General features: G+C 36.5%; 1 protein-coding gene across 6 annotated transcripts in view; it reads left to right on the plus strand.

Annotated features, from left to right (window-relative positions):
* The window catches only part of ROCK2 (Rho associated coiled-coil containing protein kinase 2), a 94,435-nt gene that overhangs the window by 44,987 nt on the left and 29,698 nt on the right, over positions 1–19,750 (plus strand). For all 6 annotated transcript variants that reach the window (XM_085576272.1, XM_085576275.1, XM_085576273.1 and 3 more), the window contains exons 3-5: positions 5,281–5,381; positions 11,507–11,644; positions 14,173–14,433. In XM_085576272.1, the coding sequence (XP_085432398.1) occupies positions 5,281–5,381; positions 11,507–11,644; positions 14,173–14,433 (500 nt within the window). The remainder of the gene's footprint in view (positions 1–5,280; positions 5,382–11,506; positions 11,645–14,172; positions 14,434–19,750) is intronic.

Consider the following 19,750-nt stretch of genomic DNA (forward strand, 5'->3'; position numbering starts at 1 on the left):
AATAGTAAATCAAAAGCTGTCTTTAAAGACTCTTTGTATCTGGTCCTTCCTGTGTTAATGAAGATAACTAAATCATAGGTGATGGTATTCTCATGTTTTAGGACTTCTACTTAAATGTCATAATATTTCTATAAGATTCCATTGCATCCTGGGACTAGGGAATCCAACTAATGCCTTCCTTTAAACATAACATTTTTCTTCTGCTGGGCTTTGTGCTGTTGCAAATTCATGAGACTTGTGCATACAGATACCAAAACTTTCAAACTCATCTGTGTGAAATCTGAAAGTTCGACCACTATAAGAAGGCTGCTTTTGGAAAGGACTCCTGAACCCTGAATTAGATCACATTATATGATATGTGAACTAAATCTTATGATCCAGTATGTTGCAATTATGATATGGCTTCAGGGTTAATCTAAGCTTGCCTTCTTGTGCCCCGGTTTTTTGTTTCAGGTTAGTTCCATGCATTGATTATCTGTTCCATATCCATAAGATTTTGTGCCAAAATAGACAATCCATCTGCGTTACTGATACCTTTGCAACATTTGCATCCCTATGTGGTAATAATATTAACTGAGATTATTAAATTTTAAAGGAGGAGGAGGAGTGACCTCCTCATTGCTCTCTAAAGAGGGGAAAAGTGGAAAGGGAAGTGCTGAACTCTGCTTCCTGGGATGCAATGACAGGACATATGGGAATGGTCCAAAGCTGCATCAGGGGAGGTTCAGACAAGACATGAAGCATTTCTTTACTGTGAGGGTGGTCAGACACTGGAACAGGCTTCCTTGAGAGATTATCAATGTCCCAAGCTTGTTAGTGTTTAAGGGGCATTTGACAGCCTTTAACTGTTGATCAGCCCTGAAATAGACCATTTCAGTGGTGGTCACTGTGGGTCCCTTTGAACTGAAAGGGCTGTTTGAAATAGTCTGTTTATTCATCTTTTAGCAAAGCACATAGGATTTCTCTGTTCTCAGTGTATCACAGGGATGATAAAACTAGTAACTCCTCAGTTGGTTGTTACACATATTTTTGGTTTTTTTATTGCTTGTTTGCATTATTTAAGGCTTGAAGAGTTTCACTGGAGCTGTAGTAACTTTGTTTATAGTTTCTACCTCTACAGAAGTATTCCTGTGAGTTTCTTATTAGATATTGAGCTGTGTAAAACTATACACTGCTTTTTCAATGTGTTTAGATCCTTGCTCATTTCACATATTTGAAAACACTGAAATATGTCAGAAACATTTAAAATAAACTCATGTCATCCTTGTGTCTAGTGAGATCTAACTTTATATTCAAACATGTAACTGCACATTCTCTGTCACTTCCAAGTTTTCTGATATTCTTTCTCTACTGCTGCCTTCTGTGAATTTGTATTTATCTTCCTTGTCTAGTGCCAGGGCTTGTGATCTTCAGTTCCAAATGCAGCACTCCCTTTGCAGTCTGCAAAATTAGTTAATACTATTAACAAAAATAATAAACTTGGTGTGGGTGAAGCACTGTTGCTTTCCTCTACTTTTGGTCTAGGCTTTCATGATTCTGTGTGGAAACAAAATCACAATTCTCTCAACTCCTCTTCCTGTTGACACACTGAATTAATTTGGTCTTATTAGTACACTGAATGTAGCAGATTGGTTTACTTTTGGAGATTTTAATTGCCTCTGTCCTTACAATTTACTAGCAGACCATTCCCTCCTTGTAACATTAATCTCTCCCCTTCCCTGTCACATCCAGTCTTTTCCTCAGAAGAAACTTACAGTTGTGTTTTTGTGTTCCACTGGTTAGGAATGATCTCTGGAGGCCAGTAGGTCCGAGTCAAAGCCAAGCCAGTTTTGATGTTATATCAGATTGTTCAGGTTCTTGTGCAGTTGAATTTTGAGAATTTCCAAAGATAGCGTTTTTCAGCTCCACTTGACAGTCTGCACCTTTCCCCAGTTCTTACTATTCTTTTCCTACAAAAGAGGATTTCCAGTATTTCATCTTGTCTGGTGACTCTTGTCCTTTCACTTGTACCCCTTAGACATAAAACCTCATGACAACTTCCATTGAGACCAATCATCCCTAATCTGAACTATTCCTGTTCTCTCAACTTCTCTTGAGCATCATGTGAGCGTCTTGGTGTCTTCATGAAGCTAGGAAATTTTTAGTATTTTTTGTGCACTGAGGACCCCAAAGTTAGTCATAGTATTCTACATATGGTTTCGCAAATGACAGATAGGGGAGGAAATCTACTTCCCTCAACCTACGGGCTGTGCGTTTACCAATGCATACTTGCACAGTCAGTGCAAAGGCTGGCTCCTCATTCCTCTCTGCTTGGCTTGTTGTCCACCAGGGCTGTCAGGTCTTTCTCATGGTGCCTTCTAGGTGGTGAGTGCATCCTATTCTGTTTTGTGGTGCTGTTTCATCCCAGCTACAGGACTCTGCACTTGCTGTTGTTGAACTGTGAGCTTCCTGTCAACTCGTTACTCATGCTGTCTGGGTCACTCATAGAAGCCATCCTACCCTCCAGTGTGTCAGCTTTGAACTTAAAACCACTGGCTATGACTCCAGCAGCTTTTCCACTTGTCTTGTAATTCCTCTGTGCAGTCCATGTCAGCATGGTTTGGCTATAAAGATACTTTGAGATGTTGTGTTGTAAGTCATGCTATAGTCAAGGAAATATACTGCTTTCTCTTTGTCCATCAAGACAGACATGTCATTATTGAATGAAATCAGGTTAGTCAAACACACTTTGTCCTTTCTAGATCCATTCTGGCTGTTCTTATCCTTTCACATACATCATGTGCTTGGAAGTGGATTTCTGAATGATTTTTCTCCATGATCATCTTGGGCAGTGTGGTCAGGCTGCTGTTCCATCTTGTAGCCTCCTTGTTGTCCCTTTAGAATAGAGATGTGGCATTTGTGCTTTACCAGTCATCACCTTCCCAAGTTGCCATGATCTTTCAAAGGTGATAAGAGAACAGCCTTGTAATGGTCTTGACTGGTATTTTCAGCCCACCTGGATGCATCCTGTATTGTCTCAAGATGGGACATATGCCAAGTTTGCTTCACTGGAGCTGGGAGGCCTCTGAGCAGGGCTTGAGAGTGAAATGAAGCAAAAAAGGCATAGACTGCCTTGATCTTTTCGATGTCCCTGGTACTAGATCACCTCCCTCACTGAGAGCAGTGGAACCATATTTGCCTCAGTCTTTCTTTTATGGCCAATGTATTTATAGAGTGTCTTGTATCCCTTCATAATCCAGGCTAGTTTCAGTTCCAGCTGAGCTTGGCTTTCCTAATTCTATCTTTTTTGGTTTAGGAGGTTCCTGCTGGGTAACCCAACTCAGCTTCCATGTTCCAAACGTTTACCTTTTGTGGTGAGTTGAGGCAGAGGTTGCCCATTTAGGCAGACTGGCTCCTTGCCATTCCTGCTCGATTTCTAACTAGAACAGCTTGATAGCTAACTAGAACAGACTGTTCTTGTGCTATGAACATGTCATCTTTGAAGATCAGCCCACTCCTCTGCCCTTCACAGCAGCTTTTTGCAGGATCCTGCCAGTGAGTTTTCCAAACGAGCCATAGTTTGTTCTCCTCAAGTCCAAGGTCTGCTATTTTCCTTCTTCAGGTCTGTTCGAGTCTTAAATTCCACCATTTTACCATTGCTTCTGCCAAGTCTGCCACAGACTTTGTCTTCCTGAATCAGTTCATTCTTGTCTGTGAGTAATAAATCAGCATGCCTCCTTGTCCACTTCTATTGCACTCTTAGTTAGACATAAGGGTCCCTGCTACTGAAATCCCTGTGTTGTGTTGTACGACACACACAGATACTGATACAATCCGTAACTGAAAAGCAGGTACCTCTTCTTATGGCTAATTTTTGTACTTTAACACCTTTTGATTTCAGAGGACTCTATGCAGAAGGAGAGCTCTGTCCAGTGTCAGTTAGGTGGTTGTTTTGAGGGCTGATAGGACTCAGTAAAATGCCTTATTGGCTTATTGCTTGTTTGGAAGAAGTGTTCCTGATGGTCAGGCGTCTCTTGGATTCCTTGTAACCTGCCAAGTTGCTCTTCATGAATATGTAGGAATGGTTAAGCTATTTACTAGATGCTCTTATCATTAACTCCTTTAGACCATGTCATCTTTAATGCTGGATTAACTGTATTTCTGATACTTTTCTCCCCTGTATTCAGATCTGACATCCTCTTTAATGCCTTTCTAGGGATAAAATTCCATGGTATTTGGCCCTATATAGGGATCTTGCAGTATAAACCTCTACCCCTCTCTGAATATAAGCATCCACAGCTTTTCATACAATTTTATGCTCTTCCCTGGTAGAGTTCTTGCTCCAGCCACCCGTTTTGCTTTGTTTTGTTCTTTCTCTAAGTGTGTGTAGGAGCTTGTAATGCCTCAGATTACCTCCAATATTATGGATTCCATTATCTTTTGTCCTTGTAAAAAGAATAGATTTAAAAAATGCATTTAGCTGGGAATGCATTCGTAGCATGGCTCATTTACAAAAGTCTAGGACCTTGTGTATTTTTAGAACTTGTCAGAGATCAGAATTTCACTGTTTTCCCTTGTACAGATTCTCACAACTGCCAATAAGACACACACTGACAGACAGTGCTTATCTGCAGAATTCTGAACAGAGCATTGTAGACATCATTTTAAGAAGTGTAGAAGTACACATGTGAGCACCCAAAAAGCACTCTGAGATGGCCAGCAGTTACATACACATATGTGTAAACTTGAATCAATGTTTTGTATGGAATGGGTGAGTGGATGAGCCAGATCTTTGTGTGATCTGCAGTTGTACATGAAGGTTACCGAGCCACATTCCTTGCCTTGTGAGAGCTGTTGAACCCTCCAGGTGTGTAGGAGCAGGTTGCACCTGCAGTGCTTTTTGTGTATCATGTAATCCACCTTGACATTATCAGTGAAGTGTCAGTGGATCCTGGGAGTGCAGCAGGTAGCAAGGAATGGTTGAAAATTCCAGATAGGCATCTCTGGCTCTCTTCATTACCAGAGTCTTCCCATAAGCTTGTGAGTGATTATTAGAGGTGTGAAGTGAGAGTCAGCAAATTATGAACTATATTTCAGTGGTTACAGCTAAAGCTAGATAGTTTATGGTTTCCAAAGAATAATGAAAGGAAATATTAATAGTGACTACAGATTTCAAGAATTACCAAGAAGGCTCTAAACATTTGAATAAAAATAGCTTTGTTTTACTCTAAATAAATGAATAGCTAAAATTGTATTCTGTTAATGCATACATTACCGCAACTTCTGTTTGATTTGTTTTAGATGAAAAGATTGTGGAAAAAATCCGAGCTTTACAGATGAAAGCTGAAGACTATGATGTTGTTAAGGTGATTGGAAGAGGGGCTTTTGGAGAAGTGCAGCTGGTAAGAATGTAATGATTTAATGTTTACACAGATTGACAACTTTAGCTAAAACCTTCTTCAGTCTTCATGTTTTATATTTAAAAATTCTTCTTAAAAAGAGTAAGTGTAATTTTCATTGTATTGAGAGATTGTTTCTGTGCATAGTAAACAGTAAATCTGAGTTTAAAATATGATGGATAGGAAGGGAAGACCTCAGGAATGTTTTCTATCCTTTGATCAAAATCAAAAAGGCAGTTCATGGCAATTGTAAATCTTTTTGTCCACAAGTATCACTGTATAATAATGTCTGAAACCTTCTACAAAAGAGAAGGTGAACACTGCGACAAAAGATTTTTGTTTTGTATTTTAAATGACATGACTCACAGGATTTTTAAAAGATTCCTTCCATAACATTGTCCCCTTGACGTTGCATGCAATATAATATCTAAAGTATGAATGGGATTACTTTTAAAATTTCTATTGCAGAGAAATTATGTTATTAAAAAAAGGTAATCAAACTACAAAAAATAACTTGGTGTATCACATATAGTCTGATTTTCATTTAATTCTGATTTTTCCAGGACTTGGAAGTCCTACTGTCTGATAAGTGGCACAAAAATGTAAACATATGTATGAGATGGATTGGTATGTCAGTTTTGAAATAAGCATTGGATGCAAGTGCCAGATAGAATCTAGAATGCAAACATTAGGGACAAGTTACCGTGAGCTAGCAGGTAACTGTGCACCAGCTGATCTAGGGTGATTTTCTGGGTGAGTATTTTTAGAGGAAGAGAGATGTGAAGCAAGTCAATGGAAAGGGGAGTAAGTAATTTGCTACAATTGAAGCTTGTTATCTTATTACCACAAGGTAACAAAAATTATCCTTTTGCTTGTACTTGTTAACCTGGAAATGGCATTTTACTACTCTGTGGTAATTTTGCACTAGGAAGCTGGGAAAATCATATTGTCTTGTAATGTATAACCATTTTGGCAAATATAAAGATGTGTTGGAGTTTTGTCAAGGAGTGTGGTAAGATCTAAGCTGTGAAGGGCTTATAGGAGACACAGTGTATAATAGCAATAAATTTATGATGCATTTATAAAATTATTTGTAATTTACATATTAGTGTTGCTGAAATTTGTTGAAACTGGAAAAAAAACCTCTGACTAGCCTAATGTTATTTTCATGACTCATGGGTAATTTGCAAATTTAGGTGTGATTAGTATGACAGATAGCAATATCTAATCAGCATTTTTTATTAATCAGTGTCACTTTTTAGGACAACTTCATCCAAGTCTAGTAACATGAGAATGTAGCACCCTCTTCCCTTTCTTTCTATCAGGGTCATGTTCACTTTGTTTTTCTCCAGAAGAGTGAGTGAACTATAAAGTGGAGTATTTCCAAAAATCCTCATTTTCTAGCAAGATTTTAAAGAATTATTATGTATATTTATTTCCTTGTATGATTTTATATCTTTGTAGGCAAGAAATTAAAAACAAAACCTTCAGCACAACCTTACTTTCTTGTGAAGAGGCTGTTGCAGGATTTTTGTAAGAAAGCAGTCTACTCCATGTCTTTTCAATGACAGTCACATCAAATGGTTTATTTTAAAGTCTTCTATTAGACATTTGTATCTTTATATTAATCCACACAGAGCAGTCAGTGAAAAATCAAGTTGTAAATAGCAGAGTTCCTTGTCCATTTCTTGAGGGGGTCAGAGATGAAAAAGTGCAAGTCCCAATAACAGAAGTCATGTGCCATTTTTAGATATCACACTCATTTCCTGGAAGCATCCAAGAGACCTGTATATTTGATGTATTTTCAAAAATGAAAATACATTGTCTTCATATGTGTATTTCTTAAGAACAGAAGGGTTTCTCTAAATTATTTTTATTTTCTTTTTAACATTTAATTTCAAGTAGAAGGTCTTGATTTGTTCTTGAAACTCTTTATCTTAATTCATCATGTCATACACAGTTTACATTTTTAAGCAGAGATGTTTTTTCATAGTGTGCATACTGCACTTGGGCACTTAGATGGATCTGAAGACAAACTTTTATTTTTCATTTGCCTGACCATTAAAATGTCATGATAAAATGCCTAGTAACCTGGTCATACAATGATGGGGTTTGGGTTGCGTTGTTGTCATGGGTTGTTTATTTGTTTTTCTTTAATCTTTAATAAGCCCTTCAAAAAAAGCAAGAATCCTTGGAAAGAAACTTCTGTGTCTTCATATAAAGCTCTTCTGTACTCCATGTCAATTTAAAAGAACACTTTTTCTGTAGAGTAAAAATACAAGCAGAAATCATAATGTTACTCAGTCTTACAGCTGAAAAGCAGTGGGCTAATAAATACAACTGCAGATCTGAACTAATATTAGCTGGTGATGTGGACATACATACCTCAATTTTTTGCCTCACAAGGTATGGTACAAGTTTAAACTATTGAGCTAAGCTCTATATATTCCTACTCCATTCAAAAGGTTGACACCACTTTTGCAGATGATGGATTTGCAGTAATGAAAATATTTTGCAACACTTTCTGTGATCAAAATAGAAATTTGCTTCAGTGAGGATTAAATACAGAAAGAACCATAAATAAAACATGATTAAGTACATGAGTTAATTAATGAATGTTGTGTTATCAGTGTGTGTTATTGTGCATAGAAAATGTAGCACAAAAATTTATTATATGTTACTAATGATTATATTAGTATGCTCATTTTTTGGCTTGTAATGTCTGCTGCATAAAATAGTCAGCTATAACCTCTTTAATTTAATTTTGTTTTCCCATAGTTTTCTGTTCCAGTATAACATTTTCTTGCTAAGGAACTAATGTGAAGCAATCAGCTTTCCAGATTCTGTCAAGAAAGTGAAATGCATTCTCTATTGTTGTGTCTTACAGCTAGATTTTTTTTTTTAAGACTTGATTTTTTCCTCTTCCTCTCCCCTCCAAAAATTTTTAATAATAGTCCAATAAAGAGAGATCAGATGACTCTGGTCTGAGCATCTGACTGTGGTGGAGAAACAATTTCCTTATAAATCTAGAAGTATTAAACTCAACACTTGTGCTCTGGTCTCTGGTTTTGCTGGGTCTGTAGTGATGGGGAAAGCTAAGAAAATGACTGCCAGCTGCCAGATCACTTACTCTCTTACGCAGTGCCGTGAATAAAGGTGACTGGTGTCTAGGGCTGACAGAAAAATTGAATTATGCTGCTTAATATGTTACTTCTGGTTTATGCAGAAACAGTTACTTATGAAAGCACATCCTGAGTTCCTCTTGTTTGTTTTCACTTGTGGAAAATCATCTTGATTTGAAATTGAAACTTATCCTTAGTTCCTTGTCCCAGGTTTAACCATGAAGGACTGTAATGTTGCGGTGACACAGTAGACTGACCTGCTCATGTACTGGAAGAGAAAACTAAAGCAAAGTTAATAGTTCCTTGTGTTTGGGTGCTGCAGGATGGTCTGGGTGACAGTCCTTACTGTCTGATTTCTTAGAGTTGCAAAGCAGTGATTGTCATGGCCTGTGTAAACAGATGCTGGTTTATTTTTCTTCATTTAAGTGCTTTGTTTATTAGATTTAATTCCCCATCCACTGCTGATGTACAGTTCTGTAGTAAAGCAGATAAAACAGTCATGTTTTATTACCTGAAAATTTGTCAGAACATGGACTTCGATGCCCTGTCAGTAGTCATTTCTTACGGCTTTATTAAGTATTCTAGGATACCTGTAATTACTTCAAGCCATACAGTTCATTTCAAAACTCCACTCTAGGATCGTCATTTTTTTCAAAGTCATAAAAGAGACAGTATAATTACCAATACAGTGTACTAAATCAGATCACTTCAAATGGATGTGTTATTTTCTTTGCCTACAGATTGTCTTCCCATGTGAATACTGGGGAAATTATGGAGGCATTTTGTTTATTGAAAATATTAGATTGTTGAAGCAGAGTAGAGTGAATTTCTTTTTTCTTGATGCATTTTCATGAGTTAAACAAAGCCATGTTACTCAGTGCTAATGGCATGAAGGGATTTTCCTACCTATTTTGAGAGTTACTCTGGTGAGCTGCAGTTTAAATTTGGCAGTTCATTTTAACAGTTGGAAGAAATTGAAACATGACAGTTAAATACATGAATAATCTGCTGTATGAGCTAATATCTGTATGTACAAATATAGCTCTGAGTAAAGAGCACAGTGACTGGCAAATCAAAAGGCTGTCTCCAGGGGCTGTGGTGCTGATAGCAGGAGGAATGTCAGTGGTAGGTCTGCTCACCTGCAAGGAGTGCCAAGACATACTTAGTCTCTGGCTGTGCTAGTGTACTTGTTATTGCTTTGCTTTGGTACAGAGAAAGAGCCTATCTTGAAGTTTTCTCAAGAAACCATTTAGCCAATAACCTATTGGCACTATTTAGACACATGGACAGACTGATTTTGGGCCCCCCACCTCTCTTTGTTTCTACTGTATATGAGCTTCCTTCAGACTGTGCTTTCAAGATTTTTTTTAACCCAAGTCATGGGAGACAGTTGTTTTTCTAAATGCAGGCAGCTACTCTAACTGCACCTAGGCAAGAGTACACAGTGACTTTAGGAACTGTAAACTACTAAATGCATTGCAGAGCTTCCATGTGAAGTTTCACAGAAAATGCACCTTCAATTGACCAGTATCTTTTTGAGGTTTCTAGTCTTTGTGTTTCTTCTGGCTTTGGGCAGGATTACAAAAGCTCTGCTTAGGGGAGTATTGTTTGTGGTGTACCACCAAGTCTTTGTAAATTATTCCACATGGGATTAGTCAGTGGGAAGAAGTTAATTTTCAAAATACTGTTTTAGGACACCTTCACTAGTTGACTAATTAATGGCTAAAATATGCTCATAGAGTTGTTAATGCACATGGATACCATGTTTCTGTTCTGGTGTTAGTTGGAGATTTTTTGATCTAATTGTAGAGAAGGTTGCTTGTTAGTATTAAACTATGCAAGATACTAATAATAAAACCTTTGCATGTATATTTTGAAGGCAAAAAGTCCCAATTTCAAGAACAGCAACTCCTTAAATAATCCTCTTTTTGTTCATGTTCTTGCTTTTTCCAAGATTACTCCTTCCACCTGATGCTTCTTCAGTTCCTTCAGCAATATTAAATTTTGCAGCTCCTGCTCCTGAAGCTTTCTCTGCTCTCTGAAGCTTTGCTCTGCAGGTGTCATGCCTGCATCTACAGCTCTTCAGAAAAACCTATTAAACATTCTTTCATGTAACATAATTAAACTCAGATATTATGCAAAACTAAGAGGTTAGGAGATCTGCTTTATTTACTAGATGTGAGAGGTTTTAAATGCACCAGAAAATCATAACTTCAGTTTCTGGTGCATTTCACAATTTTCATGAATCGATGTCACAAACTAGTCCACTGGATTTTTTTATTTTAGCAGGAAAAAAATAGGCAGAAATTTAAGGTCCTGATGGCTCAAACTTCTTATAGCTGAATACGTCTCACCTTGATTTCTTTAAGAAACACTCAAGAATGTTAAAAACATGTTCATTTAATAGTTTTTTCATAAAATAATGTCTCATGATCACTTAGCTGAGTAATGACTGCAATGTGCAATTTAAGAATTTGGTTTCATGCCTGAATTTAGATGAAGTTTTCAAAAATGTTTTCAGACTTTGTAATAAAAGCTTTAATTCCAGTTTTCCAACAAGAATTAGTGTTTAATTCCAGTTTTCCAACAAGATTTATTGTATTAATTTTGCACAATTTAAAATGAATTTAAGAGCTGTTTAGGAAAATAAATAGAAGTAATCATGTTTTGATGTAAAATAAAAATTGGCAGAGGCTCAAGCAGACTGCTTGCCCAGTTTCTAATATGGATGAATTCAATGGCTAGACAGTGCTCAGAATAAGAAAACAAAAGCAGACTTAGACTTTATTTCCTGCTATGGTGGGTCTTTTTGAGCAGCTGTTAAACTTTTCTTTTTAGGTTTGGAAGTTCTCAAATCCTTACTGTGTAGAAAACTGTGTGTTTGAAGACCTGAAGGCATCACATCCCAGAAAGCAGTTTGCACATAGCAGAAATGTACTATGCTAGTACTCAGGTTTTTAACAAGGCATTTTAAAAAGGCTGATTCTCTTCTTTCTCAACCAACAGGTTCGCCATAAAATGACACAGAAGGTTTATGCAATGAAACTCCTTAGTAAATTTGAAATGATCAAGAGATCAGATTCAGCCTTTTTCTGGGAAGAAAGAGATATCATGGCCTTTGCCAACAGCCCGTGGGTGGTTCAGGTAAGGAAGATGTGTAAAAGTAAAATAATAACAACAATAGCAATAGTAATGATGCTGAGGCCATAAATACTTCCCGGTCTTGAGCTGGTTTTAAATTTACATTGAAACTCAAATCAAGATTTAGGTTCAGATTTTTACTTCTAACAACCACATTTTTACAGCAATTTCACTAAGTTTTATATATCTGGCTGTGCTAAAAAGTAGATTAATTTGCATTTTAGTTCTACAAATGTATCATAAAACAGAATTAAGGAGATTTTTGAAATGCCTACATAATTATTTGTAATAATAGGGAAGTTATCTTTCCAACTGTGAAAAAATATGTATAGGAATGTAGAAACAAATGTGATTGGTATTTCCAGTCTTTCCTCATGATACAGTCAGTTGATCACAGGCAATTGGTATTAAGAGTGTCTTTTCAGCTGCAGTTTGGTATATGGATGAGTGTGTAGTCCTGGTCTCCTGCAAGACAGGGGCTTGAAACCCTTATGGGTTTCCTTGAAACCATCTTCTCGTAGTGGTCAGTTCTGAGCATCAGTACTCAGCATGCCCAGGGAACAGAGAGTTGATTTCTTCATCTGGTCTTGGACACCGTCACTTGCAGCTGTCTCATGACGTGTCATCAAGATGCTGTAATGTGAATTATGCCTTTGGGAACAATCAGTACTGATTATTGCCATTTGTTGTAACTGGTAAATTGCACCAGTTAACAAAAGGAGTGGTGAAAGTGTGCTTGGAGAAATTTAGTCCTTAATTTTTAAAAATAATTAATTTCAATGCTCTCATATATATTGCTATGCTTCTGTATATTTGATAAGACTGACTTTAGGCTTTCCATATATTTTTAATAACACTTTACCTTAGTTGTACAAAGATATTTTTACTCTTTGAGCATGATTTGTGCTCTTGCCTATATTCAGCAGAAGTATTTAAACAAATAGAGGATTTTTTTATTTAGTTCTTTGTTCTTGTAACAGTAATTGTCAGGAGCTATTTTTCACATGCAGTTGAAAGTAATGAGAAATGCATGACGTGGATTTTCAAAGGCAATTGTCACAAGCAGGATATATATGTGTGTCTGCATTTGTAAATAGCAAATGAACTAAAGTGTAATTGCAATTCTGCCTTCTATGGTTATGTGTCTTAGTGTGATATATTTAGGTGATGTGGTCCAGTGGGGAAGGACACTGAGCTGGTTTAAAGAAAATGTAGGTCCTGTTCTGATCTGGAAACTGGGACAGATCACACTGCCTCTCTCTGTCTAGTGCTTAATGTGAAAAATAAATGAAACAAGAGCCCTAGATCTAAAAACTAATTTTTTAATGAAATCCTTTAAGGGCAATAACAAAAGTGCTGTATAAAGACATAGTGCTGTTATCTGTTATTATTTTAATATCTCTACTTGTGACAAAATTGAGATTATTTTGAATTTTCATTTGGATTTTAATGAACCAATGGATTATTATACTATATACTGCATATATTATCCATTTGTGCAAACAAATACAGTGCAGCATATATGTTTTAAAACATGTATTTCTGATTTAGGTCTTGTGTCACTAGTTATACAAGTAATTTTAATCTGAATGTCAAATCTCCATAATAACATAGCTGCCTTTCACAGTTCCTCATCCTCCACAGTCTCCCTGATTCTGACTTCATCCTTTCCACACATCCTATTTTTCAATTGCCTTTTAATTTTGCATGTTACTGAAAGATGTGAATGCTTTTAGTTTTTAAAATAAGGCAGTATTCCCTGAGAAATAAGGTGAGACTTTCAGGGAGATTCACAACAGTCACTGAACATTTGATAGTAATGCTTTTTGCTGGACTAGGCTATTTTCAGACCTGGTGAGCACCGAATGTAATCTCTAGAACTTCAGCACTCTAGGTCTGAAATACATTTTAAAGAGACTGGATTTACTTTCACTATCATGCCAGTAGGAAACATACTGACTGCCACTTATACCAGATCAGTATTTTATTGTTAAGGACAGTTTCTTTGAATTGTGTTAATTTTCTTCAGGAACATTTTGTTCTTATTTTTTATTTCAGTATGTGTTGATTTAGGACAAAGTCAGCAGTGACTTTGCAAATATGTACAGAGATAAGGAATTTATAATCTAGAAAGTTTGGAAACAGTATAAGATGCTGCTCACTGTTGAGCTATTTTCAAATCAGAACATAATATCCTTGATGCAGATTTGATTCTTTGCATTTTGACTCAGTAATACTTCTTCAAGCCAAGAAACATGGAGACAGATTGATGGATGGATGTCTGTAGTATTAAAATAATCAGGAAATATTTTTTTACTTTCTCAAAAAATATAATGAGGGAGTTCAGAAGTTAGTAAATTTCAAGGTACTCTCATAATTAATAGAAAAGTGTATTTTTATGCATATTAAAAGAAATCTTGAAAACGTATTCTCAGGTTCAATGAAACTTCAAGAAAAAGAGCTTTATTCTTTTCCCTAGCTGTCTGAAAAGTAATTGCATTTTTTTCCTTTCCTTTTTTTTAACATTGCAGCTATTTTGTGCCTTTCAAGATGACAAATATTTGTACATGGTAATGGAATACATGCCAGGTGGAGATCTTGTAAACCTTATGAGCAATTACGATGTGCCTGAGAAATGGGCCAAGTTCTACACAGCTGAAGTTGTTCTTGCTCTTGATGCAATTCACTCCATGGGCTTGATACACAGAGATGTGAAGCCTGACAATATGCTTTTAGATAAGTATGGGCATCTGAAGCTGGCAGATTTTGGCACTTGCATGAAAATGGATGAAGTAAGTATGCAGCTGAAAAATTAACCATTGATTAAACTGTAATTCTAACTTATATCTATATCTAAGGTTATTTTCTTATGAAGTATAATATCCAGAGGAATGTTCATCTAATGATCTACTTGGTTGGAAAGCTGATTCTTCTTTCCTATTTTTAAATATTAGAGTATTTTAAATAGTGTAACCTTTTCTGTTACAAATTGTTCTCTCATACAGAAGAAGGATGTAAACTTACTCTCTGCTATTTTTTAAGGCATATGCATTTATGAATTTCTAAGATACATTTTTTTTGCCAAATGTTTGAAAAGCTCACAAGATAACTCTTAGTTTCAACATTAATAATCTTGGAACAGTTCATAAGCTTACATTTTTTGTAAATTAAATTATTTTATAGGCAAGATACATTCTCTGTGTGTTTTTCTTTTATCTAATTGTTCTCATAGCATCCTCTAGTGGTCATTCAAATGAGGTCACAGTGTGGCAGCAGTGGTATATGATATATTGATCAAGATCTGTTACTTATTTGTCAGGATGCCAAGATGTCAACTAAAATTATTTAACTGTCCAGATTTAGCCATGTACAGCCAAATACAGTTTCCTAATGAGTTTGTATAAGAATATTTTTAACGGGGTACTTTATATTATTAAAAAAACTTGAAAATAAAACTACCTTTGTACTTTGCACTCTTAGAATCTTGCCTGACAGTGTTATTACAGCTGTAATTTACAGAATATACTCTTCCTATGAAAAATTATAAGATTATAACATATACAAAAAACACTGTATATGAATGCGCGTTATGATTTACATCTTTGAAAGTTTTCTCTAGTAGTGTTGGCAAGAGTGATCCTTTTAAGCGTACTTGCTTTTATGTTTTGGGGTTTTTTCTGTATTGTTTAGGGAGTGCTTGATATAATTTCTGCTATCTACTTAATTTGTATTTGCATTAACTTAATGTCTCTTCAGCAGTATCCAGAAGTACTGCATCTGTTTAGGGTGGGTTTTTTTTCACATGACAATATATTAATTTTATCATTGTCCAGCTGCGGCTGTTCATTGAAGTTCAGTGTTTTCACATTTGTTGATGTTGTAGTTGTTAGTCCAAAGGCAGAGTTAATATTTACCTCCATTTTGTTGATTTACTTTCCTGTATTTTGAAGGACAGCATTTACTTTAATTGAAAAAAATCAAAAGTTGTACTTGGTCTCTTGATTTAGTCCTTAAAAATATTAATATCTGTTTTGAATCAATAGGTTGTAATATCGTAAGGGAATCTGTTGCTCATTGGAAGGGACAACAAAAAAGCATAAAAAACCTCACAATATAAATCTAAAAAAAAAAAAAAGGGTGATCCTCTGTGCTGTTTTAGGGATCCCAGAAATGGTGGACCTACACCTACACCTTTTACTTTTTTTTTTTTTCATTTTTGCTGCTATTGTTAAAATAATGGAATACTAAAATGCAGATGACGACACTAAATGTGACAAATACATCGGTGTTTCTCATAAAGTTACAGTGAGCTCCACTTAGATGGAGCATCATCAGTGGACCAGTGATCTCCTAGAGAAGTTAATTTTTTAAAGGATAACATTTTCAGTTCTTTCTGTTTCTCACACTCAGTGGAATGGCAAAAATTTTTTCTACAGGAAGCTTTAGAAGTTGAGAGGTTCTGGATTGTCTCCAAATCTCATGCTACTTCTTACAAAACATGAACACATCCCAGCTGTGTAAATATAATATTGGTGTTGGCTGACTGATTTGTAAAAAATATATGCTTACCCAATCTTATTTATTTTTTGGATTTAGATCTCTTTTAGCAGTTGTGAGCCTTATTAGCATCTTCTTTATGCTTTTGAGAGCCCAGGAAAATTTTAGTGCAATTTGTTGAGGAATTTTTCTGACCTTTGCTGTGGAATTGTGTTCAATGGTTGCTTAAGTCAGCCAGGCCAGGCCAGAACAGACACTTGCAGCAGAGTTCCTCCTTACAATTTTGTGAAAAGAGTTGCTAAGTGTTTTAGTGATCTTTCCCAGCATAAAAGGAACTGCTCTGTTTTCATAACTCAGTTGTGATAATTGGGGGTTCGTGGCATTGTTTTTCATTGTTTGTCTTGGCTTTTTAAAATTAGTTGTATAATTGAGTGAGTATTTCTGTTGTTGGATTCAAAAATTTAGTAGGAATTGTGGTTCCCTTTTTTGGTATTTAGGTATATTAGGTAGATCAGGACCGGGTTCACCAGTCTGTCTAACCCTCAGGTGTTGTGTAACAAACTAAACAGCAGCTGGTTTTCGTAGGTATTGCAGGGCCAAGAGCTCCCAGTGTTGCCATCAAAGCACTGTCCTGTGCTGACTGAGGTTTCAGCAGAGCACAAATTCAGAGAGTATCTGTTGAAAAAGATGTGACTAAAAGAAGGGATTCTTGGGATTGCCACTTGGGATTGTTGCCTCAGCCCAGGCAGTTTAGCTGAAAGAAGCAGCGTTTTCCTCTTTTTGGAACTCAGCTTCTTTATCATTGAAGCTTGTCCAGTGGAGAGGACTCTGCTGGACCCTTCCTGCCTCAGTGCATTGTCTGCTGTTAACACCTGATGTGTGTGGTCCTCATGTTTCCACACAAACACCCTCCAGCTCTTGTTTACTGGAAGGAAGTTCCTGAAGGAATGAAAGCCTGATTGTCAGCCTTGGTTCAAGACATCAAGTCCTTCAGGTTTGATGGAGATCCTCCTGAGGATGAAACCTGAATGGCTTTGTCTTCAGCAATATAATAATGCTGAATGATGCTGGGAAACACGACAGGCTCACCTCCAAGTTGCCAGGAGCTGAGAGAACATTGCTGTGTCTCCTGGAGAGCCTATTTTTTTAAGACTGTGCACTGTACGTCTCTCACATAGCTGAAGGAGCTGAGTTCCAAGGTCCACCATGATCTTTTGAGGTGATGAGAAAATTTTCAGGTAAAACACAGGAAGCTTTGCATGACAACTGTCATAGCAAGTATGCTACTCAGGCATGGAGGCTTAGTGTTTGAAACACAGGAGTAACACATTGCCCAGAGAAAACAGTACCATTTAAGCCTCTTTTGAATGCAGGGACTGCCAAGGTGCTCTGTTGGACAGAGAGCATATCCCTATTTACTCTACTTTGATGCCAGAGATCACAGTCTTGACTGTGGTATCAAATTCTTTGAAAGAAGACGTGTGTAAATGAGCAGAACAGAAATCTGGCAGTTTCATATTTAGGTGATAATTGGCCAGCCTCCTGAGGGACCTGGTAGAATGCCCATTTTGTGATGGAGTTCCACAGGCTGCTAGATAATCTTTTATCAACTCCTTTTTCTATGAGTTGAGTCATATGGTTGAGTCAGATGATCTTTCAGGTCCCTTCCAAGCCAGGCTGTTCTGTGATCTGTAAACGCATTTCTAGGTTAGTTCCTGAGACAGAAGGTAGAGAGTTTTATGGGGAATAAGTAGAACCAGCTTAATGTGGTTCAGAGGGCTGTGGCCTCTTGAGCCTGGTGTTAGCATTCAAAGTCTTCTTCTTCTGTAGAAGTATTTTTTGTTTGTTTTACTGCTCAATTCTTTGTCGTCATGTATGAAAACTCAAAGTGTTACTACGTGGAGTTCTTTAACATCTGGAACATTTCTGAAAATACTTTCCTTGTTGCTGCATAGCAGCCATCTGATTTGTGTAGGTCTGGCTCAGTTGTGGCACAGCCTTTACTTTGTTTGTTTAAAAACTCAGAAAATATCAACATGTGTAACATATTTAAAAGTATTCTTGCTTTGGTGGATTAGTTATAGAGAGATGGGAAATAGGATGTTATTAAGTGCTTAGGTGTCAAGGGAGAGAAGCTGTGGCTGATGCTGCAGACTTCAGAGAACTCTATCAGAACTATTTTGGTGACTTTGTTTTTAAATAATCTCCTTACCCAGGAAGGGATTCAGGTGGTTTCGGCCAGACTTGACTGAGCAAAAATTCAGACTTTCCCCTGTTGTAATTGTGTGTTTGGATAAGGAAGAGATAGACACACACCAGTGCTGGAGCCTCATTAAGTTGCCACAATCCTACTGGATGAGCAGAACCACATAACCCTAGAGTGACTCCTCCTGTGCTCAAGGCAAAGAGAGGCTTAAGCTTCAGAGAAGTTGTGCAGGTTAGTGTACAGAGTGCTGTGGCAAGCAGGATAATCAAATAGTTGTTCCTTGCCATGTACTAGATCCATTTTCAAATGCTGTCAACGTCAGATTCCTGGAGTCTTTGAGCTTTAGTTTATTTTGTAGTGTTAAAATATGTTTGCCTGTATTTTTCTTTGTCTCATGAATGCAATCGGTCTTCTGGAAAGAGCTAACTTCATTTTCTTATCCCAGTATGAATAAGCTATGTGCTGTCTTATCCAGTATAGAATGCTAAAGTTTGCCTGCTGTTCATTCTGGAATTGAGAAGTTAAAATTTATTTATGTTTCAGTTTTAGCTTGGAGTCATAGAAGATAGACATTTGCCAGGAAGACATTTGAAATATTCTGTAGGTCTTTACAAGATGTAGTCATCCCTTTAATTTTTGTTGGCTGGTTAGTAACTTTCTGGATTCTGTTCTAGTACAGAAAAAAAAGCTTTTCACAGTTCATATTGTATAGGAGAAAGAATATTATAATGTGGTGTCTAAATTTTGTGTATCAGTACAATTCCAAAATCTAATGGTTCTCTCTTTAAATATGTATTTTGAACTTAGTTGTTGCTACTAAAATTGTGTATTAATATTCAAAATTAATACATATTGCCATTCATGATGATGGCAAAATGCACTAAAAACCTTTGTAAAATGGTTTAGATAAAATTTCAGATTAGGAAACAGAATAAAAGGTAAGTGTATTTTTGATACTTCTGTAACTTCATCAAGGATTTAATTTCATTCATCCATCTGGTCTTAGGAGTGAATTCAGTGAATTTCAATACAGGAAACAAGACTTACAATTCTGAATCAGAATGATGGCAGAGATGACTGATGCTTCTGCGTCAGTCAGTCCCTACATTTTTAGTTTCTCAGTGTGAAGCAGAGTATGAGCAATCATTTCATTGATACAATTGTGGTAATATGTTAATAAGGAAAAAAAAAAAACTTTGCTATTCATTAAAAATAGCTTCTCCTTTTAGTCTTCTTTATATATATAGACAAAAACAAAGTGTGCATACAGATTTACTTATAATTTGATTTATTGGCTGAATTAGACAAAATTGTTGGGTATGTGCTTTGTAGGGCCTAGAATTCATAACTCATCAAAGCTATTTTAAAATTTGTCCCTGAATTCAATGAGATAAGGAGCAGTCTGA

Source organism: Lonchura striata, chromosome 3, assembly GCF_050655825.1.
Source record: "Lonchura striata isolate lonStrDom1 chromosome 3, ASM5065582v1, whole genome shotgun sequence".
NCBI classification, from domain to species: Eukaryota; Metazoa; Chordata; class Aves; order Passeriformes; family Estrildidae; genus Lonchura; species Lonchura striata.